Genomic DNA, 24,860 nt, shown 5'->3' with positions numbered 1-24,860 from the left:
CGGCGGCGCGCACGCCCTGACGTCAGCACGCGGGCGCGCGGCCCTGGCGGCAACGGGGCTGCACGGCGGGGGTGGGGTATGGGGGGGTGGCGCGCGCACCCGCGTCCCGCCGCAGAACCCCGGCGTGGTGACGTCACCCGAGCTCGCGGCCGCGCGCCGGGGCGGGGCCTTGCGGGGAGGAGGCGGCCCCGCCCTCCCACCCTAGAGCCGCCGGAAGTCCCGCCCCCTCCTCGCTTACCGGAGCTCTGACTGGCTAAGCTCTCCTGCCAGTCTCTCCTCCTCCCCCGGGGGTGACGTCCCGGCGGCGGGGGGGCGGAGGACGCCCCCTGGCGGCGGGCGGCGGTTCCGCGCCCTCTTTGGGACCCCGGCCCGGCCTTGGTGGCCCGCCCCGCCCCGCCCAGGGACTGGCCGTGAGCCCGGCAGCTCTGTTGCCGTACCCCGAGGCCCCGCCACTCTCCCAGGGTCACCACCCCCGCAGCCGGCGGCCCCCCAGGCCCGGGGGCGGCCTCACCGGGCCGCCTGCGCCTCAGGCTGCCCCGCCGGGCCCCGCAGGCTGGGCCTGGGCCCCGCGGGTTGAGCACGGTCCCGCAGCGGCCGGCAGCCTGCCGGGAGCCGGCCTGAGCCCGCAGCGGCCGGGGCTGGGCACCGCCATGGCAGCGCTGCCGGGGCACCGAGGCCCTGAGCGCAACAGGCCGGGGGTGGCACAGAGGGAGCCCCCTCACCAGCCTCCACCAGCCATGGCAGGCAGAACCCGGGCACGCCGCCGGGCTGGGCCGGGGCTCGGCCAGCGCAGCGCGGCAGGATGGACTCGGATGGCGGCTGGGTCAAACCGGCATGATGGACCCAGGTGGCGGCTGGGTCAAACCGCCAGCAGGTGTGGGGTACCTCCTTGTGGCTACCTGGGTGCTCGGGGCATTTGGCCACCAACCCCTGAGAGCCAAGCGGCAGGGTCACCACTGAAGCCAGCTGAGATGCCCCATCACAGGGAGTGTGTTACAGCCCCCCTCGCTTCAACCAGGCCGGAGCAGCACGTGCCAAGCAAGAGGGCACGCGTGGGCGTTGGAACCCAGGCTGTCCCGCAGCGCAAGCCTACATGCTGCCGATGGCAATTTGCTTGCATAATTAAGTATTCTGTGATCAGTAATTTCCCGCTGTTTGAAGGGTGCATTACCTCAAAACGTTCAATACCAGTCGTGTCCCTCCCACCCAGCCTCTCCCAAAGTACAGCTTAGGACGTCTCTGGTGACTGACACTCATGTTTATTTCCTTTGTATTTTGATTTCTCAGCCTTGGCGGCTCCTGTTTGCAGGCACGTTTCCCCTCGGTTAGTGGGGTACAAGGCTCTGTCTCAAGAAACCTTGAACTCTGCAGCGGGTTTGCTCCAGGAGCTGACACAGCAGATAGGGCAGGAGTTTGCGGTTTCACAAAGAAGGTTTATTTTTAGCACTTTGCTAGATCAGTTTAAGGGCACCGTATGAAACGCTTCCTGTCTATGACTGAGCAGATAAGGGGAAAAACACCAGTATTCATGGAGAGCTCTGTGGTGAAGACACTGCCACAGATACCGGGGACCCACAGGCAGGCAGCTTCCAGTCACTCTCCAAAGGTTTATCAGGACAAGCACATTGCTAGATGTTTACACCAATGCTTGAAACAACCTTTTGTCTTGGAGAGCTTGTTAGTGGACTTCAAAGGAGTTTATCTTATAGGATCCTAGAGAGGAAGCAGTAGAAGTCTCACATATCCCACCTGCAAACAAGGCAAAGTATTTTCTGTCTGGTTTCTAAGACTGGCCCTGATGTTAAATGTTACCCCCCTAAGGGAACTGATCCTGTGGGACACACCCCACTGAGGACAAAGACACCCTTGCTCTTGGTTTGATGGTAAATCCTGGTCAGGAGACCATCGCTGCAGGGCTGGTGGGTTTGGGAATGTCCACTGAGAGGTGGAACAGTTCTCACAGCTCTCCCCACCAGAAGAATCTTCTGTCCTGATCTCAATAGGGCACTGATCTGATGTGACAGGGGGTAATTACCAAATTAGGAGGAATGGCGTGTAAGGGGAGAGCCAGCAGCACCTGGCAGCCTCTTCCAGTCTGTCAGAGCCCGCTTGCCAGGAACAGCTGAGCAGCCAGGGTTGCAACACCGCACCACAGATGCATGCCCTCCAGATCTTGACACAGGGAGGGGAAAAGTGAATCACAAGCAAGTTGTGCAACAATATTTAAGTTTGAGGAGGTTTGCTTGGGGAGGGTGGTGACATGCTAGGCTTGTTGGTTACTCAAATCCTCTCACAAAGCAGGGCCCGGCCCTTGGTGTGTGCAGGGATGGAAGAGATCTTTGTCATCCAGGAGGCATCAGCAGCCGCAGCAAACAGGAATCTTTGTTTTCTCTAACTCCTCCCCCAGCCAAGGCAGGGACAGGGGCTCCGCTGCTCTGCTCCGCTGCTTGGCCACAGGCACAGGTCAGGCCATCTGAGGAGGTTCTGGTCCCACCATTTTGGGTCCTTCACCTTGAGCAATAAGCTCGCATGCAGCCCTCCAGCACAGACCCTCCCAGCCCTTGGTAACCTCCAGCTCCCACCACTTCAGGAACAGCTGGAATCCAAAACTTGTGTAAGGACATGGCTGGGCTGCATCAAAAGAAGTGTGACCAGTGGGTTAAAGGAGGTGATTCTCCCCCTTCTGCTCCACTCTGTTGAGACCCCACCTGCAGCACTGTGTCCAGCTGTGGGGCTCCCAACATAAGGGGGCCTGTTGGACCCTGGTCCATAATGGACCTGCTGGAGCGGGGCCAGAGGAGGCCAGGGAGATGCTCAGAGGCTGGAGCAGCTCTGCTGTGGGGACAGGCTGGGAGAGCTGGGGTGGCTCAGCCTGGGGAGGAGAAGGCTGCGGGGAGACCTTAGAGCACCTGCCAGTGCCTAAAGGGGCCGGCAAGAAAGCTGGGGAGGGGCTTTGGGCAAGGGCAGGTGGTGATGGCACACGGGGGAATGGCTTTACCTGAGAGAGGGGAGATGGAGATGAGAGATGAGGCAGAAATTCTTCCCTGTGAGGGCGGCGAGGCGCTGGCCCAGGCTGCCCAGAGCAGCTGTGGGTGCCCCATCCCTGGCAGGGCTCAAGGCCAGGCTGGACGGGGCTGGGGGCAGCCTGGGCTGGGGGGGAGGGGTCCCTGCCTATGGCAGGGTAGTGGGACTAGATGGTTTTAAAGGTACCTTCCAACCCAAAACATTCTGTGATTCTACGACTATGACAAGAGCCCTGACAGAGCTGGCAATAGCAGTCCCAGATGCACAGGACATTGTCTGAGGAAGAACACAAAATGGGTTGAAGTTGCTCCACCTGCTTCCATATGACATCATCCTCTTAGCAGTGGTGACCACAGCGTGGTCTGTGCTGCAAGTACCCTGGGCACCAGGCTGGGAGCTCTGAGCTCCAGCCACCCCTCTGGCTGTAGGCACATGCAGTGCCCAACTGCCTTTTTGATTTTGCTGCTGTTGTCACTGAGGCAGGGGAACTCAAAATAAATAAATATCAAGCTAAACCCAGTAACTGGGTGAATTTTTTGAGACACCCCTGGAGAACCCAATGTAAGAAATAAGCTTTATCAGAAAGATGAATTCCTGAGGAGGGGAAGTAAAAGTGATGCAAGGTGGGTCCTCCACACTGCTTTTCTCTTTTGCAGATAACTTCATACATGGTGTTGGGTCTCACCAGGCTTCCCAGCCACCCTCCTGCCTCCAGCTGATCTGCACAGGCAGATCAAGCAGCTTTGGATGAGGACATTTTGCCAGTGGCAGAACGGGCCAGTGTTTGGGGCAGCTCTCACCACTGCTGCTGGCAGGGTTGGGCTTTCACCACCTTGGATCACACATCCCTGCCTGTTACCCCATGTGTCTCTCAGGCTGCAGTGGACAACTAGAGAAAAAGAGGAACAAGAAAGGCAGCTCCACGTCCCTGAAACGGGGACCGTCACCCCTGTTTTCTCTTCCAGTTGGCATCACCCTGTCAAGAGCAGAAGGACTTTGTCAGCACTTCCAGGCAGCACCGAGGATGCAAAGGTCATGCAGAGCCCAGTGCCTTTGGCAGCAGCTCAGTGTGCCGGGCGCATCTCTTACTTCTGCACAGTCACCTCGGCTCGGCTTCTGGCAAGGCAGTGCCAGCTACAGCAGCTCAGCAGGGCTCTGCCCAGCAGCAGACAGCACGCTCGGACGTGTCTGATGAGCTTTCTGCCCTCGCCGCTGCCTGGTCTGCCTCTGCGCAATGCAACGGGGCAGACTTCGGCCATGTGCTCGCAGCCGCTCCTTACCCAGGTTTAATGCTTAAAGACCTCTGTCTTCCCATGCCTCTGCCCCCCGCCCCGGTTCAGCCCCCTCTGTCTGCTGCCAAAAGTTTCTGCCCTCCGGTTGTAACATCACTTGGTTATGCTGGGACATGATCCCACGCTGCCAGCGAGTGGGGGAAGAAGCTCTGCATTGTTGTCGTCAGTGCTTTGCAGAGCCAGTCACTGCCTTGTTTTCTACGGTTTTTCACCAGGGAGCAGAGCAGTGATTGGAACGAGGGACTGAGAAGCGGTGACTGCCGGCTTGCTGCTGCTGCTGAATGATGCTTTGACCTCCAGCAAGCAGCAGCACCACTCTCTCCCGGTGCCCAGGGACTTGCCGTGTACCTGTTGCAGAGGCAGTGCCGCCCCCAGTTCCTTATTCTTTGTGGAGCAGCTTGAGGTCACTGAATGAAGAGCTCCCTAGGAGCATGCTAACGATAAATAAGTCATTACCTACAAAGGCAGATGAAGCATTAGTCCCTGGTTCCGTGTAGAAAGGGACCTGCCCCACACACACACTGGGGATTTATTCTGCTTAGGGGAGGGTTTGGAGGGATCTCAGGGGGAGTGTGGGAACGCCCCACTGCATTTGTTGAGCGCTGTACAACCAGAGCTCTGCCTCTTTCAATTACATCTTGCCAGCAGATTATTAAATCCTTTAATCTCTGAGCAATGATGCTGATCTAGTTGCCTTACAGACATTGCTCACACCACATCTGTTGAAAACCCGGATCTAAGATAAAAGCCTGGAGCCTCCCACGTGGTTGCCAGCCATCCCTTTTCCCCCCTCTCTCAGCTCCCATGGGACAACAGCAGAGATGGGAAGAGAGACGATGGGGCACAGCCTGGGGCTGCGGGACCTCAACAAGCGGCTGCAGAGTTTCCCCATGTCACACAGGAGTCGGGGCAGAGCCAGGACATGGCTCGGGGGCCACAGACAAGGGGCACTGGGCACATCTAGGCTCCCAGCCTGCAGCACCTGAAGCTCTTTCCAGCCCCTCATCAGTGTGGCCGATGATTGGCGAAGTGACACAAGATTCCACTAAGTCATCCAGCCCTACATCCCAACAGGATTCATCCTCTGCATCAGAAGGTCTTCTCCTCAAGGGCAGCCCCAGGGGCCTGCATGAGAGGCAGCACTTTGTAGTAGCTTTTATCCCTCATCTCCTGTTCATCAGGAGATGCAGCTCATCACTTACCCAGCTGTCTTAAGCATCTGGGGGTCATTTGGAAAATGGACAGTTTCCTTTAACAACATGACTGTGGATGGGAAGACGTTGGAGATCTGCGCCCCGAGCTGGCTCCCGTACCACCACTGCCATCTAATTATAGAGGAGTCAGCTGCTGGCAAACTGATCCACCCTAAATCCAGGCTTAGTGTGAGCTGTGCTTGCCCCTCCAGCTCCCCTGCTTTCAGTACAGGGTGAATCTTGCACCAGGGCGATTCCCTTGCTGCCTTCCCGGGCAGCTGTGAGAGCTCCTCTTTTGCTTCCCTCCTGTGCCATGCACAAATGCTCAGCTCATGGTCTGAAAAAGCCAGAAGACCCCAGACCTCAGCCCAAGGGGTGGCTGGAGCCTGAGGCTGCAGCTGGCCCGCACCAGGGATGCTCACAGCTGCTACCCACAGCCCCCCTCAGCAGAGCTTATGCTCCCCAGGCTCCCACAGCCCACCCTGTGCTGGGCTCTGCTTGTGCTGCCTCTTCCCATAGGTGCCACAGCCGGGAGGTGGAGGCAGCCTGGTCCTGCCCGCAGGGTCCACAGCAGATGACCAGGAGCCATTTCTTCTGCCAAGCCCTGTCCAGGCAACCCAGCTTGCTGGATAGGGGTTGTCTGGGCAGGGAAGGAGGCGTTTGCAGCGTGGGTTGGGAGGATTTAGCAGAAGCCAGAGGCTCATTCCCAGATATCTTTTACAGAAGCGGCGTGGCAGGACACATCTCTTGAGTCATAGAGGAACAGAAAGGTGCCCTGTGCTGAGAGGGGTGACATGCCAGGGGTAGTGGCAGGGGCACTGCGGGGCAGGGTGGCCTTTTCTCTCAGAGAGGCCATGATGGGCAACTGGAGCAGCTCCAGGTCCTGAGGAGAAGAGATCGGGCAAACATCAACTGGTTTAACAAGCGGCTTTTGGGCAAACAGCTGATCTCCCCCCAGCTCCAGCTGCTTGGCTGTGGGATGGGGCTCAGCCAGGGATGCTGGGAGGCAGCTTGGCCGGGGATTTGGGATGGGTGGCTCCTCGGGCACCCTCCCACACTCCCTGGCGGTGCTGGGAAGAGAGAAGCATCCAGATACTCTGCTGCTTCACAAGCTCCCTCATCAGCAGCTCAGCGTGTTGAAACGGGGACAGCATGAGGGAAGCTGGGAGCATGTGGTGGATGGGGAGCGCCACAAGCAGATGGGGATGTGACCGAGCTGAACTGCAAAACTGCCATGGAGGAGGGAAATGGGGAAATGAATCCAGTGGATCTCTGGGGATGCTAGTGAGCTGGTTTTGGGTGAAAGCAGCCAAATGCCCGCTGGACCCCCAGGGTCCCTTTCCCCTTGTTAAAGTCAAGAGAAGAAGGTTCAGAGTGAGAAAGGTCATCGGTGGGGGGCAAGAGAGAGGATCCAGCCTCTCAGCTGCAGCCCAGGCTGGGGACAGCATCACACAGGGACATATCCTTTCCCCGTCAGGGAGGACAGGCTTTTCTCCAGGGCTGGTCCAGCCAACACCGTCACCAGTTAGTTAAACCTGAAGAAAAAAAACCTAAGGAATGTCAACACAATGCTGCCAGCATGGAGACCGTTGTCCCGGCTCCCAGCCCATGTCCCTGCTCCCAGCCCATGTCCCTACTCCCAACCTGTGCACTTCCATGTGCGCAGCAGCATTTTTCTGGCAGCAGCCGGGATAGGAGGGTTTTGGCAGCCTGGGAATACTCCCACTGCAACCTTGCTTTAAAGCAAAGGCATGACAGGGCTGAGCAGTGGCAGTGAGCCGTGCTGAATGGCACCGGGACCTGGGAATGAGGGACCGCGGGTAAGGTGAGGAGCTGGGGGGGAGGTGAAGGCCAAGTGCCCTCAGACCCCTTCTGCCCTGAGTTGAGCAGCTTTCAGAGCACCTGGGATGAGGGTTTGGGGAGGAGGGAGCTGGTGGCACTGGTGAGCCCTGCCCTGGGTGCAGCTGGGGGCTGAGCACCGTGTGCCCATGGGGAAGGGGGGGCTGTCGGTGGCTAAGGAAGGCTACTGTGCTGGGGCATGTGCAGTAGATCCCAGCATGTCCCTGGCACCCTTACCCCTTGTGCATGGCTCTGGCAGAGAGCTCAGGGTGTCCCAACTAACCCAGGGACCACGATACTGAAGGACATGGGGTGGGGACCGCATGATCCCATGGGTGGCAGAGCATCACCACCAGCACTGGCACTGGGCATCGTTCCCTCCCACATCTGTCTGGCTCCAGCTGATGCTGCTGCCTGGGCCAGGCAGCCAGGAAAACCAGAGAGACCGGGGCAGACCATGGGAAGGGCATCAGAAGATCTCCCGCCACCCTGCTGCCAGCAGCCGGCATGTCCATCCTTGCTGCCCCACTGTCGCCGTGCCATGGATGTCAAGCTGGAGGGCTCTTCATCACCACCACCCTCATCAGCACAGCCTCTGGCCTCGCTATGAGTGACACTGGCATGATTAGGCTGTCAGAAACCTGCCTGGCTTGACAGGGCTTCCCTCCCACTCCTCGTTAATTCCTTAACGACTCTGGCCTGTGGCTTTGCCAAGTCTGGGCAGCCCTGGACCCCCCAGCCCCAGGGGGCTGCCCCAGGACAAGGGTGCTGGGTGTCCCAGCAGCTGGGGGGTACATGGGGCCACAGCCTCCCTGGCTCCTTCCAGCCACCCACAAGAGCTGGGAATTGGCTTGTTTGGCATTTTCCAGCATTTTTTCCAGCATGAAGCATCTCTCTGAGTGGAGTTTGGCTGTGTTTCCACAGGAGCTCGGGGGGCTCAGGGGGTCATAGCTCCTTCCCACCCCACCCCACTCCATCCCACGACAACTGCCAGCACAGAGTCCCCTACACAGCCAGGGCGAGGGCAACAGCCACCCGTGCTGGGGGCCCTGCCACTGGGGAGCCCCACAGCAGCACTGGGGAGCGGGCATGGGCAAGGTGCGGGGGGGGGGCCTGGGAAGCAGTGGGGTGGGAAGAAACCCAAGGGGAAACTGCACCCAATGTGCCTCCGCTCAGCACCCTGTGGACCAGGGCCCACAAGCGGCCAGGCCAGGAGAGGAGGAGGGGTGGCCAGGGGTGGGGTGGTGTCCAATGGGTGCCAAAGTGTCCCAAAGATGGCTGTGGCGTCCCAGAGATGACCACAGTGTTGCAGGGTCAGCCACAGTGTCCCAGAGGTGTCTGCAGTGTCCCTGGGGTGACCACAGTGTCTCAGAGGTGACTGTGCTGTCCCAGAAACAGCCTTGGTGGCTGAGGGGTGACCATGGTGCCCCAGGTCTGGCACTGGTGTCTCAGGAGTGGCTGCAGTGTCCCCAGGGGTGGCTGTGGTACCCAAAGCCAGCCAGATTTCCAAGGGCTGGATACAGCTTCTCAAGGGTGTCTGCATTGTCCTGACAGCAGCCATGACCCCCAAGGGATGGCTGCAGTGTCCCAGGGTGGCTGTGGGACATGGGGACATGGGATGGGGAGGAGTGGAAAAGCCAAAGTGATGGAAACTGGGACCCCCAGCCCCGCTGCAGCCACGGCAGCATTTTGGGGCTGACCCAGGCCCACAATCAGGCTGTGAATGACATCCCGCCCCCGCATGGCACCTGGACCACATCCCCTGTGCCGGCCAGCCCAGTGTCTGGCTGTGGCACTGATGCCATTGTGGTACCCACAGCAAACCAGAGAGGGGGTGGCATCCCTGGTGGGACACAGACCCTTGAACCCTGGGGCCTGGGTGGGAGTGGGGCAGTGCCCCCCTTGCCCCACACGGGGACATGGTGGTGGGGCCAGCGTGGCCGTGAGTCACCATGTGGCTTCCTCCACCCCAGGCTTGCCCTGCACCCCACGCCGTGACTCAGAGCCCGGCAATGCATCCCCACGGGTGCTCAGCCGCCCACATGCCATCCCGCACCCCCAAACCCACCGGCATGTCACTGGGCATGCCACCAGGCCCCCCCGCCCCCGCCCAGGGCTGCCCCAGGGTCCCCCAACACCCCCACCTCTTCTTACATAGGTGGGGTAAAGCTGGTGATGGGGGTCCCCTGGGGCCCAGAGTGTGCCCCTGTGCGCAATGTATCCCCCCGTGGAGCAAAGGGTGGGGGGCAGCAGGGGGTCAGGGCTCTGCCTCAGCTGCTTTGAGGGCTGCTGTGATGAGAGGGAGAGAGAGAGTGAGAGAGAGGGAGAGGGAGAGGGAGAGGGAGGGGAGGGGAGGGGAGGGGAGGGGAGAGAAGCATGTGGGGAGAGGGTGGGGAGAGGTGCGTGGCCCTGTGCCCCATAGTGTCTCTGCCCATACACTCCAGGGCTGGCCCAGGAGGGTCACAATGGGGGTCCGCTGTCCCAGTCCGGTCCCACCACCGTGGGGACAGCCCTGGGCTGCCTTGAAGGTCAGTGGCCACTGGCCACCACAGCATGCTCCAGTCCCGTGCTGACACCTGCGGGCAAGGGACCGTCTCTGCATGGCTCCCTGCCCTACATGGCACCATGTCCCTACACGCCATTTTGCCTCTACATGTCACCTCATCCCTACGTCACCGGGTCCCTACATGTCACCCCTCCTGACATGTCACCCTATCCCTCTGTCACTTTGCCCTTATCTCATGCCTGGCTTAAATATCCCCCCACCTTCCTATGTGTCACCCCACCCCTACCTGTCACCACAGCCTGGTCCTGGGGGGGGATTTGGGGCAGGGGCACCAGGCCAGGGGCTGCTGGGAGCGCAGGGCTATGGTGCCCTTGAATCCATCTGCCCTGGGGACACTGGGCCAGTGCCACAGGCAGAGCCGGGCAGCACCACGGTCCCTGCCCCATGACACAGGGATTTGGGATGGAGCCAGGGTGTGGGGGCTGCAGCAGGGATGGGATCAGGCCTGTGCTGTCCCATGGAGGGGCTGGACACATCCCCCCCCTCCCCATGTCTGCCTGCAGGGGGGACAACTGCACAGCCCCATGGATAGACCCTTCCCCGGGACAGGGCAGGAGAGGGGAGGTGGCCCTGGTGCAGACCCCTGTCCTGTCCTGCATCGTCCCCAGAGGCTGTGGCAGTGCCATGGGCAGTGCCAGGCATTGCTGGAGGCCAAGACAAGGGGGAGTGCAGAGCCAGGGGCACAGCTGTCCCAAGAGCCCCTGTGGAGAAGTGGCATCACAGCCTGGTGGGAACCCCCGGGCACAGATGTGGGGTACAGTGATGTCCAGCTTGTGCAGGGTAAACCCTTGTCCTGTGGTGCCCTGTCCTTGTCCGCCAGCACTGGGATGGGGGCAGCCCAGGCCCCAACAGTCACCCCCTCTATAGCCCCCACTGTCCCCTCCTTCTATCCTCTACCTCCTGCATCTCTTCTTCCTCCCCATTCCATAGTCCCGTCATCCCCTCCACTGCCCTTCCATCCCTCCACTTCCCCTCCACCACTCCTCCATCCCCCCATCAACCTCTTCCTCCCTTTTCCATCCCTCTTCTGTCCCCCTCTATCACCCCCTCCATGCCCATCTTTTGCCCTCTCCATTCCCCTCCACCCTCCTCATCATCTCCACCCTGCCTCCACCACGGTCTCCATCCCCCCTGCATCGTCCCTCCCATCCCCCTTCCACACCCCCTCCATCCCTTCCTCCATCTCTGGCTGTTGCAACCCCCCTTCCACCCCCCCTCCATCATGCCCTCCGTTGAAGCTTCCATCCCCCTCCATCCCCTCTCCATCCCTCCTCCATCCCCTTCCACCCTCCCCAATACCTTCTCCACCTGCCCTGCACACACCCCTCTATTGTCCCCCCATCCCACTTCCATCTCCCCTCCACCCCTGCTGCATCCCACTTCCACCCCGCCTCCATTTTTCCCTCCTTTGTCCCCTCCCTGCTGGGTTTGTGCCTTTGGGGAGGGGACCCTGTCAGCATCTCCCCTCCCACCTCCCTGGAAGCTCCTCCTGGAGACGGAGGCCTTGGATTGCACCAGGCAGGCCTGTGTATGGCAGCAAATACCCTAATTAATTAATTATGGGATAATCTCTGGTTCCGGGGAACAGGCAGCTGCTGAGACTCGATTAACCACAAGAATGTTTAATCTCCCACCGAAGCCCCGCGCTGCCTCTCCCGTAAGGCACTGGGGATTATTCCTACTGGGCCACAAGTGAGCCCATGCTGGGACATGCCAGCTGTGCCAGGGCTGGTAGCGGGGCAGGGCCAGGGCCAGGATCTGCAGGATGTCGTTTGCTGTGGTGAGGGATGCACACAGCCTAGGGCAGCCCCACAACCCCAAAATACCACAGGGATGGCTGGTGAGGGTGACGCTGCGCTGGCCCCGCAGGAGATGGGGACAGGGGAGGTATCCCTGTTCCAGCTGTCAGGCGTGAGGAAAGGACTTTGTTCGTGCCGGACTGATGGACCTGTGCGCCTCCCCCTGGCCTCTCCCATCCTCCATCCTGCACTCTCATTCCCAGTCCTTCATCCCTTATCCCACATCACATAACCTGCAACCTCCATCATGCATGCTCATCTTGCATCCTGCATCCCATATCCTGTACCCTGCACCCCACATCCCATTCCTGCATCCCACAAAATTACTCTGCATCCTGCACACAAATCCTGGATCCTGTAACCCATGTCCTGCATCCCACATCATGTACTCTGCATTCCGATCCTGAACCCATATCCCACATCCCAGCCCTGCATCCTGTATCTCACATCCTGCACCCTGCATTCTGCATCCCAATCCTGAATCCTAGTCCTGCATCCTTCATCCCACATCCCAATCGTGCATTCTGCATCCTGCATCCCACATCCCAGCCCTGCATCCCCATGCTGCCTCTTCATCCCACATCCCAGCCTTGCATTCCACATCCCAGCCCTGCATTCTATATTCTGCTTCCCAATCCTGTACCCTTCATCCACAACCCAATCCTGCATCCCAGCCCTACATCCCAATCCTGCATCCTTTATCCCACATCCCACACTCTGCATACATCATCCCATCCCTGCACCCCACATCCCATCCCTGCATCACACATCTTGCATCCCACATCCCAGCCCTGAACGCTGCATCCTGCATCCTAGCCCTGCACCCTGTGTCCTGCATCTCAGCCTTGCATCCTAGCCCTGCACCCTGCACCCTGCACCCTGCATCCCATATCCCAGCCCTGCATCCCACATCCCATGTGCCAGCCCTGCATCCCAGCCCTGCTTTCCACATCCTGCATCCTGCACCCCAGCCCTGCATCCTGCACCCCACATCCTGCACCCCAGCCCTGCATCCTGCATCCCACATCCTGCATCCCAGCCCTGCACCTCACATCCCAGCCCTGCACTCTGCACCCTGCATCCCACATCCCAGCCCTGCTTCCCACATCCTGCATCCTGCACCCCAGCCCTGCACTCCACATCCTGCATCCCACATCTCAGACCTGCACCCTGCATCCTGCATCCCACATCCCAGCCTCACATCCTGCAACCCAGCCCTGCATCCTGCATCCCACAAGCCAGCCCTGCATCCCAGCCCTGCATCCCACATCCTGCATCCTGCATCCTGCATCCCAGCCCTGCACTCCCCATCCTGCATCCCAGCCCTGCATCCCAGCCCTGCACCCCGCATCCTGCATCCTGCATCCCAGCCCTGCACTCCCCATCCTGCATCGTGCATCCCAGCCCTACACTCCCCATCCTGCATCCTGCATCCCAGCCCTGCATCCCAGCCCTGCATCCCCAGCCCTGCACCCTGCATCCTGCATCCCGCATCCCAGCCCTGCACTCCCCATCCTGCATCCCAGCCCTGCATCCCAGCCCCGCACCCGCATCCTGCATCCCGCATCCCAGCCCTGCACTCCCCATCCTGCATCCCAGCCCCGCACCCCGCATTCGGCATCCCGCATCCCAGCCCTGCACCCCAGCCCCGCCCCCCGCCCCCCCGGCCCCGCGCCCGGCGCCGCACAAAGGCCGGACTACAGCTCCCGGCGTGCGCGGGGGGCGGGGGGCGGGGCCGGCCGCGCCCCCGCCGCTGCCCGCGCCCCCGCCCCCCGCCCGCGCCCGGCTGCGGGGCGGCAGCCAATCAGCCGCGCCGCCGCCCCGCCCGCCCCGCGCGCGCCGCCCGGCCCCGCACACACGGGCGGGGCGCAGCCGCCGCGCTGCCATGAGCCCCCGCGCCCTCCGCCCGGCCCCGGCCCCGGCCCCGGCCCGGGCGATGCTGCGGGGGCGGCGCGGCTGAGCCCCCACCCGACCCCGCCGCCGCCCGCCGCCGCCGCCGCCGCCATGGCCGGTAAGTCCCGCAGCGGCTGCGAGGCGCTGAAGGTGGTGGCCCGCTGCCGGCCCATGAGCAGGAAGGAGGAGGCGGCGGGCTACGAGCGCGTCCTGGAGCTGGACGTGAAGCTGGGGCAGGTGAGCATCCGAAACCCCCGCGCCGCGCCCGGCGAGCTGCCCAAGACCTTCACCTTCGATGCCGTCTACGACGCCAGCTCCAAGCAGGCGGACCTCTACGACGAGACGGTGCGGCCGCTGATCGACTGCGTGCTGCAGGGCTTCAACGGCACCATCTTCGCCTATGGGCAGACCGGGACCGGCAAGACCTACACCATGCAGGGGGCCTGGGCGGAGCCGGAGAAGCGGGGCATCATCCCCATCTCCTTCGAGCACATCTTCACCCACATCTCCCGCTCGCAGAACCAGCAGTATCTGGTGAGGGCCTCATACCTGGAGATCTACCAGGAGGAGATCCGGGACCTCCTCGCCAAGGACCAGAGCAAGAAGCTGGAGCTGAAGGAGAACCCTGAGACGGGGGTCTACATCAAGGACCTCTCCTCCTTTGTGACCAAGAACGTCAAGGAGATCGAGCATGTGATGAACCTGGGGAGCCAGACGCGGTCTGTGGGCAGCACCAACATGAACGAGCACAGCTCCCGCTCGCACGCCATCTTCCTCATCACCATCGAGTGCAGCGAGACGGGGCCAGACGGCGAGGAGCACATCCGCGTGGGCAAGCTCAACCTGGTGGACCTGGCCGGCAGCGAGCGCCAGAGCAAAATGGGGGCCCACGGAGAGCGCCCCAAAGAAGCGTCCAAGATCAACCTCTCCCTCTCTGCCCTGGGCAACGTCATCTCCGCCCTCGTGGACGGCAAGAGCACACACATCCCCTACCGGGACTCCAAGCTGACCCGCCTGCTGCAGGACTCCCTTGGGGGCAATGCCAAGACAATCATGGTGGCCACCTTGGGCCCGGCCTCGCACAGCTACGATGAGAGCCTCTCAACCCTCAGGTTTGCCAACAGGGCCAAGAACATCAAGAACAAGCCCAGAGTAAACGAGGACCCCAAGGACACCCTGCTGCGGGAGTTTCAGGAGGAGATTGTCCGGCTGAAAGCCCAGCTGGAGAAACGTGGTATGCTGGGGAAGAAGAGGAGAAGGAGCAGCCGGAGGAAGAAAGTGGTGGATGGAGAAAGCACCACGGAGAACGAAGGGGAGGATGACAATGAGGATGGCCTGGAGAAGAACATGGAGAATTACTTGAAAGAGCAGAAGGAAAGGCTGGAAGAGGAGAAAGCCGCTATCCAGGATGACCACAGCCTGGTGAGCGAGGAGAAGCAGAAGCTGCTGCAGGAGAAGGAGAAGATGATAGAGGATCTGCGGAAAGAGCAGGAGGCCACTGAGCTGCTGGCCACCAAGTACAAGGTACGGTACGGGTCGCCACGTGCCGTAGCAAGTGATGCTGAGGGAGGGCCTGCTTTGCTTACCTCCAGCCCCTCATGGGGTGCTTGAATGGGTCCTCGGCAGGGTGCCCAGGCAAGGTGGGCTCCCAAGGAAGGTGTCCAAGCAGGATGTCCAAGGGCAGTCCCATGCTACTGTGCAGTGCTGAGCTGGGGTTGCCCTCAGACATGGACCTGCAGGGCGACCTTGTGTGGGAGCTACTAAGGGTGTGGGGTAGGAAAGGCCACGGGGAGTGGATTGATCGCTGGTGGCCCGAGTTTGCTGTGCTCAGCTCTCATCCCCCTCGGCACAACAAAGCAGCTTGCAGTGGGGTGGGGGAGTGATGCTGCAGATTCATCCCTGGTGGCCCCGGGAACACGCCCAGGGCTGGGGCTGGGGACACGGCACCGTCTGCCCCCCACCTGCCCCCTGGTTCTGCCCAACCCCCCGGCTCCTGCCCAGCCCAAAGATCTCTCGGGGGATGGGCAGGGCCGTGAGCCAGCAGGCAGGGCCTGGCAGCTCAGCGGGGACCCCTGTCCCCCCTCCCCGCTGCAGATCCTCCCCGACACCCCAAGCCAGAGTGGGGTGCTTGGGGACATGTTGCTGGCACCCCCCGGGCTTTGCATGCAGCCGGCTCAGGGATGCAGGGCTGAGTGCAAGAGGGGTTGTGGCAGCCCCAGCCCCAGGCAACCGTGCTGGGGGTCCAGGACTGCGCCACTGCCCCCCACCAGCCCTGATCCTGACCCCAGTGAGGCTGGGGGGGTCCTGACCTCCTCCCACCTGCCCGCGGCTGCTGCGGGGCCAACATGAGAATGGGGCTGGGGCCATAGTCCCAGCGGTGGGGAAGGAGCCCCAGCACCCTGACCTGCCGCGTCACGCTCCGGCACAGCCCCTCCATCACCATGATGGCCCGGATGCACTGGCTGGGCTGGAGACCCAGCATGGGCAAGGGGGGACATGCCTGTGGTGGAGCCCTCCAGGCAAGGGGGGACATGCCTGTGGTGGCTCTCCCTGCCTGGGTAATCAGAGGCTGAGCAGGGGAACGCTCTTGTCCCCTCCTCCCTGGCCAGAGCTGTGTTTGCTGCAGCCCCAGGGATGCGTGGCCATGCCCCGGGATGCATGGCCATGCCCAGGGATGCGTAGCCGTGCCAGGATGCCTGCACAGAGACCCACAGGCTCACACTGGGACGTGCTGCTTGGGCAAAGCCATGGCAGGGAGGCTGGTCACCGACTGCATGACTGGTGTCCCGTGAAGGGTGTCTCAGCAGAGCAGGATGCTCGAGGCAAAGGTGGGCTCCATGCAGCCGGTCCCCGCCGCCGCCGCCGCTGCTGCGGTGGAGTGCAGGTTGTCGCTGGCGACCATCCAGCGCGGTCTCGGTCTTCTAGTCCGGCGCAGCACAGCAGGGCTGGCTTGGGGCCACTGCGTGTCCTGTAACTGCTGAGTAACAACAGGGCCGGAGGCGAGATGACACTGCATCCCCTTTGGTGGCCTTTGGAGCTGCTCCAAACGCCAGGACCCTCCGGCTGGGGGGGTACAGTACAGTCACACCAGCGATGTATCACCCCAGGGGGCAAAAATCCCCACCTTGTGCCAGAGATGGAGGGGCAGAGCTGGCTGTGACACTCATGCCACCAGGCACTGCCTGGGGGGACATTGTGGCAGGCACTGGGTGGCTTCCCAGTCCCGTGGGCAGCTCTCCCGCGCAGCAAGGCTGGGCGAGGAGGCACTGGAGTGAAAAGCACCCTGTGTCCTGCTGAAGCATTTAGTGGCTCTGCAGTGACTGTGGAGAAGGCAGCCAGAGTAACTGGGGGGATGCGGGGTGCCCCATGCGTGTGTGGGTGACCCGTCGTGCCATCACACTCGTGGAACATGGGCTCTGCCTTTGCCGTCTGGCACGGCCGGGGGCCAGCCCCACCACCCAGCAGGGACACACGGGCAGCTTGGAGAGGTGGTGGCCAGCCCACCCTGGCAGATGTGCCCCGTGACACCCAGATGTGCCCCGTGGCACCCAGGCGGACGAGCTGTGGGGGAGCCTCTGCTGTGGCTTGGCCAGGGCGCTGGGTGCAGCCCCTCCGGACCCCTCGCCTGACAGCTCTGCAGGGTGCTGGGCCTGGGCTCAGTGGCAGGGAAGTGCCAGTGAAGTTATTTGGGTGCCGGAAATGAGTCCCCATGAGAAGCTTAGCGTTCAGTCTGTCCCACGCACTAAAGAAGATTGGGAGTTGTCTTTGTTAGAGGGAATAAAAGCCTTGGCGAGGAGATAACAGCGGCGCTAAGAACCCCCTTAATCCTGTGGCAAAGGCATAGCTGGTGGTGAACCCCACCGGGAGAGGCGGTAGCATGGTGCCCCGGCTGAGCATCATCCCAGCACCCACTTGGTCCCCTCCCTGCACCCCAGCAGGGCGTAGGGGACATCCACCATCACAGGGTGCGGTTAGGACCAGGAACTGGGTTTGGAGTGTGAGGGGCGAGGGGCCCCTAGTGCCCCAGTGCCCCCAGCCCAGCTGCTCCGGGGAGCCCTAGCTGGGGGTGGCATGGGGCTGGGGTCGGCGCTGGGGGGCTGCCACTGGGGGTCTCAGCCCATCACAGCAAGCTGGTGGCAAAACACCCAGCCAGCAGCACCCATCCAAAGGTGGCGGGGCTGGGGTGAAGGAGGATCCCTGGTGTTGGGGCTGGGGGGCTGTGCCCCATAGCCCTGAGCAGCTGCAAGGGTCTCACAGGGAGGGTGGCATCTAGTGGTGTGGACATGGGGCTTGTCCTGTGGGTGCTGGGGAGGCCACCTGCATGTCCCTAAAGCCCCATGCTGCACACCCCCACAGCCATCCTGTGCAGGGCCAGGAAGGGGAAAAAACAGGGGGAAAACAGAGGAAGTAGAGTATCGTCCCAGATAGCTGTCGGTGTGAATGGTGGTCACTGGTTTGCCCGAGACCCAGACCCCGTGCCCAGGCTGGTGCCAGGGAATGGCTGGGGAGGCACAGCACCCCGAGGAGTGCCCTGCCCAGGGGCATGTGCCAGCAGCAGCAGTGAATGCCATGAGCCCCCCCAAGTGCTGGCACTCCCCCTTGGCTTGGCATGACAGCCCTCCTGCCTCACGGAGCTCTGGCTACAGCAGCTGGGGGGTTCCGGGGGTCTGGGCAAGGAGCAGGGAGGGAGCTTTGTGGTTGGGGTCCTGGATTTGGGGCGGGGGCAGAGGGACCCTGAGGGCATGCACCCATGGGTGAGGGTGACTGTGTGCTGGTGTGGTGACAGTCCGGTTGGCGGCGATGTCCTGGGCCTGGTGGCTGGCAGTGCTTTTTAAAATATGTTTTAAATCTAAAAATTTTATTTGTTTATTTTTTATTTTTAAAGACATGTGTGGGGACATCTGGACCTGTCCTACATGTGTGTGCGTGCACAGGCTGCATGTGCGTGCGGATGCACATGCTGCATGTCAGTGCACATCCTTCACGCAGACGTGTGCACACACCCCACAGGGGGACATGCATGTGTCCCACATGTGGCTCATCTCCCCCAGCCCCACGGTGTGACTGTCCCAGAGCCCAGCTGAGCTATGGGAAGTGCTGCTGGTGCGGGGGTGTGTGTGTGTGTGTGTGTGTGCTTCTGCAGTGTCTCCCCTGGCAGGTCACAGGGGCTCGGGGCAGAGCCCCCCACCCAGCTCAACATGGCTTGGCACGGCTTGGCACAGTGCTGCACAGCTTGGCTGGGGGTGGGCAGCTGGGGCCAGGACCCCGCTGCTGGCAGCTGCTGCACATCCGCGGCGTCCCGTGGGCTCGCAGCTGTGCGGAAGGAAGCAGGACCTGGCACAGCCTGGGCTCAGCGCCAGTGGCCTCATGCCACGACCCCATGGAGGGGGCGCATCACTCACACCGCCCTGCTCCAGCCCCTGCAGCTGCACCTGGTGGTGCCGAACTGGCCCCAAGCTCATCAGTGTCTGTCTGCAGCCCCCTCCCTGCTGGCTGGGGACCAAAGCGTGTGAGGCACTGAAAGCTCCCACCTCCCCAAAAGTGGAGGTGAGGGCAGGGTGCCCAGGACAGTGACCAGGGACAGGGGTGACCACCAGGCAAGGATGGCTTGGGGCAAAGTCCAGGAGGGTGGGGCGTGGGAGAGCCATGCTCTCACCCCCCACCTCGCTTTGTCCCCCACCAGGCGATGGAGAGTAAGCTGCTCATCGGAGGCAGGACCATTGTGGACCACACCAACGAGCAGCAGAAGATGCTGGAGCTGAAGCGGCAGGAGATAGCCGAGCAGGTAACAGCGCAGGGCCCTGACCTGGCTTAGGTGGGTGCCGAGGGTGTTCCGGGGGGCAGGTTTCCCCTCCAGGCTCTGAGTGTTTCCTGTCCCTGTGCTGCAGAAACGCCGGGAGCGGGAGATGCAGCAGGAGATGCTGCTGCGGGATGAGGAGACCATGGAGCTGCGGGAGACTTACACCTCCCTGCAGCAGGAGGTGGAGATCAAAACCAAGAAGCTGAAGAAGGTGAGAGCGTGACAGGTGGGACGGCTGTCCCTCCGGCCACCGGACCCCTGGGGCTGGCTGCAGCCCCTGAGCCGTGAGGCTGAGGGGCTGCTCCTCTCCCTCAGCTGTACGCCAAGCTGCAGGCCGTGAAGGCGGAGATCCAGGACCAACACGATGAGTACATTCGCGTGCGCCAGGACCTGGAGGAGGCTCAGAACGAGCAGACACGGGAGCTGAAGCTCAAGTAGGTGGTTGTGTGTCCCTCCCCCGTGCCCAGGCACGTCTGTGTGGGGTGTGCAGGGCAGAGCTGGGGTGCTTGCAGCAGAGCTGGGGTGTGCAGGGCAGTGTTGGGGTGCACAGGGCAGAGCTGGGATATGTAGAGCAGAGCTGGGGTGCGCAGGGTAGTGTTGGGGTGTGCAGGGCAGTGTTGGGGTGTTGAGAGCAGAGTTAGGGTGCTCGGAGCGGTGTTGGGGTGTGCAGGGCAGTGTTGGAGTGTTTAGAGCAGTGTTGGGGTGCTCAGAGCAGTGTTGGGGTGTGCAGGGCAGTGTTGGGGTGTTCAGAGTAGTGCTGGGGTGTGCAGAGCAGTGTTGGGGTGTGCAGGGCAGTGTTGGGGTGTTCAGAGAAGAGCTGGGGTCTGCAGAGCAGTGTTGGGGTGTGCAGGGCAGTGTTGGGGTGCACAGAGCAGAGCTGGGGTGTGCAACTGGAGGGAGCGATACAGCTGCTGACAGCCGAGCACTTCCTACCCTGTCAGTAGTGGCAGAAGGTGTAAAGTATATTTAAACCTCTTGAGCTGGGTGAGTTGCCTGCAAAAGTATTAAAAAGTTGCTGAGAAAGGTGAAAACCCAAAAACCAAAGCAGAAAGAACATCACAGCAGCAGTGTGGGCTGTGCCTGAGTTAAGGGGTGGTGGTGGCTGGAGGTAAGTGTGCCCCAAGGGCACCTGGAGACCTGCTCCAGCCCCAGCACGGTCCTCGGCAGGGGAGCAGCTTTGGGGGGGTCTCGGGGTGAGCCCCAGCCCCATGGGAGCTCCCAGCACGAGGTGGCACCTGGCAAAGCCGGGCAGTTTTCAGTCCAGGAACCTCCCAGAAGGAGATGCAGCTGCTGCTCCACCGCCACTGGGGGGGTTGTTTTCACTTCGAGCAATGATCTTACTCTGTATGGTTGTGGTTTAACCCCGGGCAGCAACCCAGCACCACGCTGCCGCTTGCTCACTGCCCCTCACCCAATGGGATGGGGAGGAGGATCGGAAGGGAATGTAAAACTCAAGGGTTGAGATAAGAACAATTTAATAGGTAAAGTAAAAGCTGCACACACAAGCAAAGCAAAGCAGGGAATTTATTCCCCACTTCCCACAGGCAGGCAGGTGCTCGGCCATCCCCAGGGAAGCAGGGCTCCATCATGCGTTAATGGTTACTTGTGAAGACAAGCACCACAATGCCAAACGTCCTCCCCTTCCTTCTTCTTCCCCCAGTTTATATACCCAGCATGATGTCATATGGTATGGAATACCTCTTTGACTAGCTTGGGTCACCTGTCCTGGCTATGTCCCCTCCCAGTTTCCCCTGCCCCTCCAGCCCTCTTGCTTGCAAGGACTGAAAAGTCCTTATTTTAGTATAAACATCACCCAGCAACAACTAAAACCATCAGTGTGCTATCAACATTGTTCTCACACCAAATGCAAACCACAGCGCTGCACCAGCTACTAAGAAGAAAAATAAGTCTATCCCAGCTGAAACCAGGACAGGTATCTTTAAAAAACTGACCCAGACTTATCTAAGTATTTCAGCATTTTTAAGGCAAAGTATCTATACTTTTACTAGAAACAAAATCTAATCTCAAATTTTGCTAGCTTTCACTTCGAACATGATTCAAACTTTTTAAAAGCTGGCAACTCAGTGAAGTGACTCATCGACCCAAATTTGCCCCAGAAAAATGTAGAAAGAAAAGATTCCTGTTGGGGTCCATTTTGCATTGTTGAACGTGTCTATTTTCTGGTCGGGCAGATGGTCCTGAGAGGAGAGGGGGGTTCCTGCCTGGAGGAGAGGATTCCTTGCCGAGCTGCCCACGTGTCTTCGCTCCTCTCTGACAACTGTCTTCCTCTGCCCTCCCTCTCCTGCCTCTGTCACCTCTCTGCCGGCTGGATCCATTGCTTCAACCTCTCCATTTCCATCATGTTTCCATCTTCTGGATTTTTTCCCATTTCCCTGCGCTGTCTGCTTCTCTTCCTGCCATCCCTTTCCTCTCCCTTTCTGCCCTGTTTTCTGTCACTTGTCACATTAACTCCTTCCTCTCCTGCTCCTTCCCACCCCCTTGCTCTCGCTCTGTCTCCCTCTCTGCCGGTCCCTTGCTCAGGTACTTGATCATCGAGAACTTCATCCCACCAGAAGAGAAGAACAAGATCATGAACCGCCTGTACTTCGACGGTGAGGAGGACCAGTGGAAGTTCCAGCCGCTGGTGCCCACCGGAGGGTACGTCCCCAGCGCTGACCCACGCTCTGCCCCAGCACTGATGACCATGGGCATGAAGCCTCTGGCAGCAGAGCAGGGACATCCCCAGGGCTGGAGGGGACAGCAGAGACCCAGGGGTGCTTGCGGGTGCCTATGGGTGGGAATCCTCTCCAAGACAAGCCCCACCAGGAAGGGCCATCCCTCACTCACTGTAGAAGAGCTCTGCTTATCACTGTTCGGATGCATTTTTAGTAGGTGTTTATGTTCTCCAATCCACGTTCCTCTCTTAATTTATTTTTTTAGAAACAGCAACCAAATGAAGAGGCGGCCTACCTCTGCGGTGGGGTACAAGAGACCCATCAGCCAGTATGCCCGTGTGGCCATGGCCATGGGATCTCATCCTCGGTACCGGGTAAGTGAGAGGGCGCTGTGCGTGCCAGGGAGGGACAGTAAGTCACTGGATAAATGGGAGGGAGGGATGGATGGATGGATGGATGGATGTGCGGGTGGGTGGATGGATGGATGCATGGGTAAGTGCATGGATGCATGCGTGAGAAGTGCGTGGGTGGATGGATGTGTGGGTGGGTGGATGGATGCATGCATGGATGGATGGATGCACAGGTAAGTGGATGGATGGATGGATGTGTGGGTGACTGGGTGGATGGAAGGAAGGATGAATGAACAGTGTGAGAGAAGACAGAGTAAACAAGCTCACAATGATTTGGGATATGTCAATTCAAGCTCCCAGCTTTATTCTCCCACCTGGCAGGACTGGCCGTGCTCTCAGCCAGTCCTTGAGCTGCTGGCTCCCTGGCTTTGGCAGCACCTGCCATGTGAAAGGACGGGGCCATTCAGCCTCGCCTGCTGGACTCAGCCCTGGGAAAGACCAGAAGAGCCTGAGCAGAGCCATAAGCCTGCATCTCAGTTTGGAGCTTGCTTCATGGCTGCAGCAGCCAGAGGAGGGTCCAGCTCCCCAGCATGCTGGTCAGCTTTTCTCAGCAGCATGGAAATACCAAAGCTGGCACCGTGTTTTGTCATGCGGTGACTCCTCGTATTGTTTTTCCTTCTGCCCTGTGCTGCTGCAGGCTGAGAACATCATGTTCTTGGAGCTGGACCTCTCTCCTCCAGCCATCTTTGAGTTTGAGCGGAGCAGGGACCCAGCAGAGCAGGACCCCCGGGCTCTCCACCTGGAGAGGCTGATGCACCTGGACAGCCTCCTGGAGCGGCCAGCAGCCTCCCGGGTGAGGAAGTCCCGCTCCTGGTGAGTGCCAGCGGGCAGGGGGACATGCAGGGGCTGTGGAATGGCTGAGATGCTCTGTGCAGGGCAGCGTGTGGGCATGGGGCAGGCAGAGGGGTCATAGCAGAGCTGTAAGCCCAGCGGTTGTTTTGGGGTTGAAACTGGTGATGAATCATTTGGGTGTTGATGAGATTTTAAAATACAGCTGACATTGCTTTGGTAACAGTTGTTGGATGCATGTTAAAAGCAGGGTGATGATGTCATATATCATCATATACATCTCAGCACAGGAAAGATGTGGACCTGTTGGAGTGGGGCCAGAGGAGGCCAGGGAGATGCTCAGAGGCTGGAGCAGCTCTGCTGTGGGGACAGGCTGGGAGAGCTGGGGTGGCTCAGCCTGGGGAGGAGAAGGCTGCGCAGAGACCTTAGAGCACCTGCCAGTGCCTAAAGGGGCCGGCAAGAAAGCTGGGGAGGGGCTTTGGGCAAGGGCAGGTGGCGATGGCACACGGGGGAATGGCTTTACCTGAGAGAGGGGAGATGGAGATGAGAGATGAGGCAGAAATTCTTCCCTGTGAGGGCGGCGAGGCGCTGGCCCAGGCTGCCCAGAGCAGCTGTGGGTGCCCCATCCCTGGCAGGGCTCAAGGCCAGGCTGGACGGGGCTGGGGGCAGCCTGGGCTGGGGGGAGGGGTCCCTGCCTGTGGGGGGGGTGGGAACTGGATGTTCTTTAAGGTCCCTTCCCACCCAACCCATTCTGTGATGCTGTGAAGCACCTATGTCCCAGATGGTAAGACACAAGGTATCGTCCTGCCCACCACTGGGTGTCCTTTGGTGCTGCCTGCATAGCAAATGACTGAGAAAATGGCTGGATTTCAGGGAGTGTGGGAGGAAGGGGAAGGGGAGGGAGAAAGAAACCAGGTTTTCTTGGGTTGTCTCCCCATCCAGGTGCCAGACGCCGCGGTCACTGCCATCCTCAGCCACGCATGTCTCCCTCACCTCCAGCTCCCCACGCACCACCACGATGCCAGCTCAGGAGTGATGTCCTGTACCCCCTCGTCCCCCACACCGCCTCACAGTGAGGACTGTGCCCTGCCAACGGCTGGGGAAGGGGCCCCAGCTGGCAGCATCTCCACCGGTCCCAGTTCATCTTTGTCTTCAGCTACTCTGTGTGCGCGTGTGTTTGTATGAGACGCTCACGAACATCCCCTGGGGCGAGGGGAGCTTCCCCCTCCTTCCTTCTGCCCCCTCCTCCTCGATCTGGATCTGTCACTTTATTTATTTAACGTATTTATTTATGGAGTGGTTGATGCACAAAGTCAGGAGATGCGTTTGGACTGAAGGACATCCAAGGCTGGCAGTGGGCACCACGCCAACCGCTCCTCGGGTACGCTCAGCCCCCAGCCCCACCCACGCCGTGGTCGCAGCCCCCACGCAGGGCTGGAGCACGGGGACACTGGTGGGGTGGGCATCACCGCTGTACTGCTCGCTGTCATGCTCCGCAGGGCAGGCAGGAGAGGGCATGTGCCCCTCTCCGGTGGCTTTGGCAGAAGGTGAAGTGGCCACGGACTCTGATGCTGCATTTG

At 60.7% G+C, this 24,860-nt stretch overlaps 1 protein-coding gene across 1 annotated transcript; it reads left to right on the top strand.

The window, feature by feature from the left end:
* The first annotated feature begins 13,600 nt into the window (after positions 1-13,600).
* Positions 13,601-24,555, top strand: KIF3C (kinesin family member 3C). Its single transcript, XM_040599060.1, has 8 exons — positions 13,601-15,130; positions 19,290-19,391; positions 19,495-19,617; positions 19,722-19,840; positions 21,948-22,064; positions 22,347-22,455; positions 23,129-23,304; positions 24,223-24,555. Exons 1-8 carry the CDS (start codon positions 13,718-13,720, stop codon positions 24,314-24,316), a joined length of 2,253 nt encoding a protein of 750 aa, XP_040454994.1. The 5' UTR covers positions 13,601-13,717; the 3' UTR covers positions 24,317-24,555.
* Positions 24,556-24,860: the final 305 nt, after the last annotated feature.

The sequence above is a fragment of the Falco naumanni genome, chromosome 6 (genome assembly GCF_017639655.2).
Source record: "Falco naumanni isolate bFalNau1 chromosome 6, bFalNau1.pat, whole genome shotgun sequence".
Classification (NCBI taxonomy): domain Eukaryota; kingdom Metazoa; phylum Chordata; class Aves; order Falconiformes; family Falconidae; genus Falco; species Falco naumanni.
Note: the sequence above shows the minus strand (reverse complement) of the source record. Positions and strands in the feature narration are given on the sequence as shown.

Excerpts from the sequence above, each read along its gene's own strand:
- KIF3C (XM_040599060.1), top strand. The coding sequence starts at position 13,718 with ATGGCCGGTAAGTCCCGCAGCGGCTGCGAGGCGCTGAAGGTGGTGGCC. Across the intron at positions 15,131-19,289 it reads TGCTGGCCACCAAGTACAAG|GCGATGGAGAGTAAGCTGCT; the intron begins GTACGGTACGGG and ends GTCCCCCACCAG. Across the intron at positions 19,618-19,721 it reads AAACCAAGAAGCTGAAGAAG|CTGTACGCCAAGCTGCAGGC; the intron begins GTGAGAGCGTGA and ends CCTCTCCCTCAG.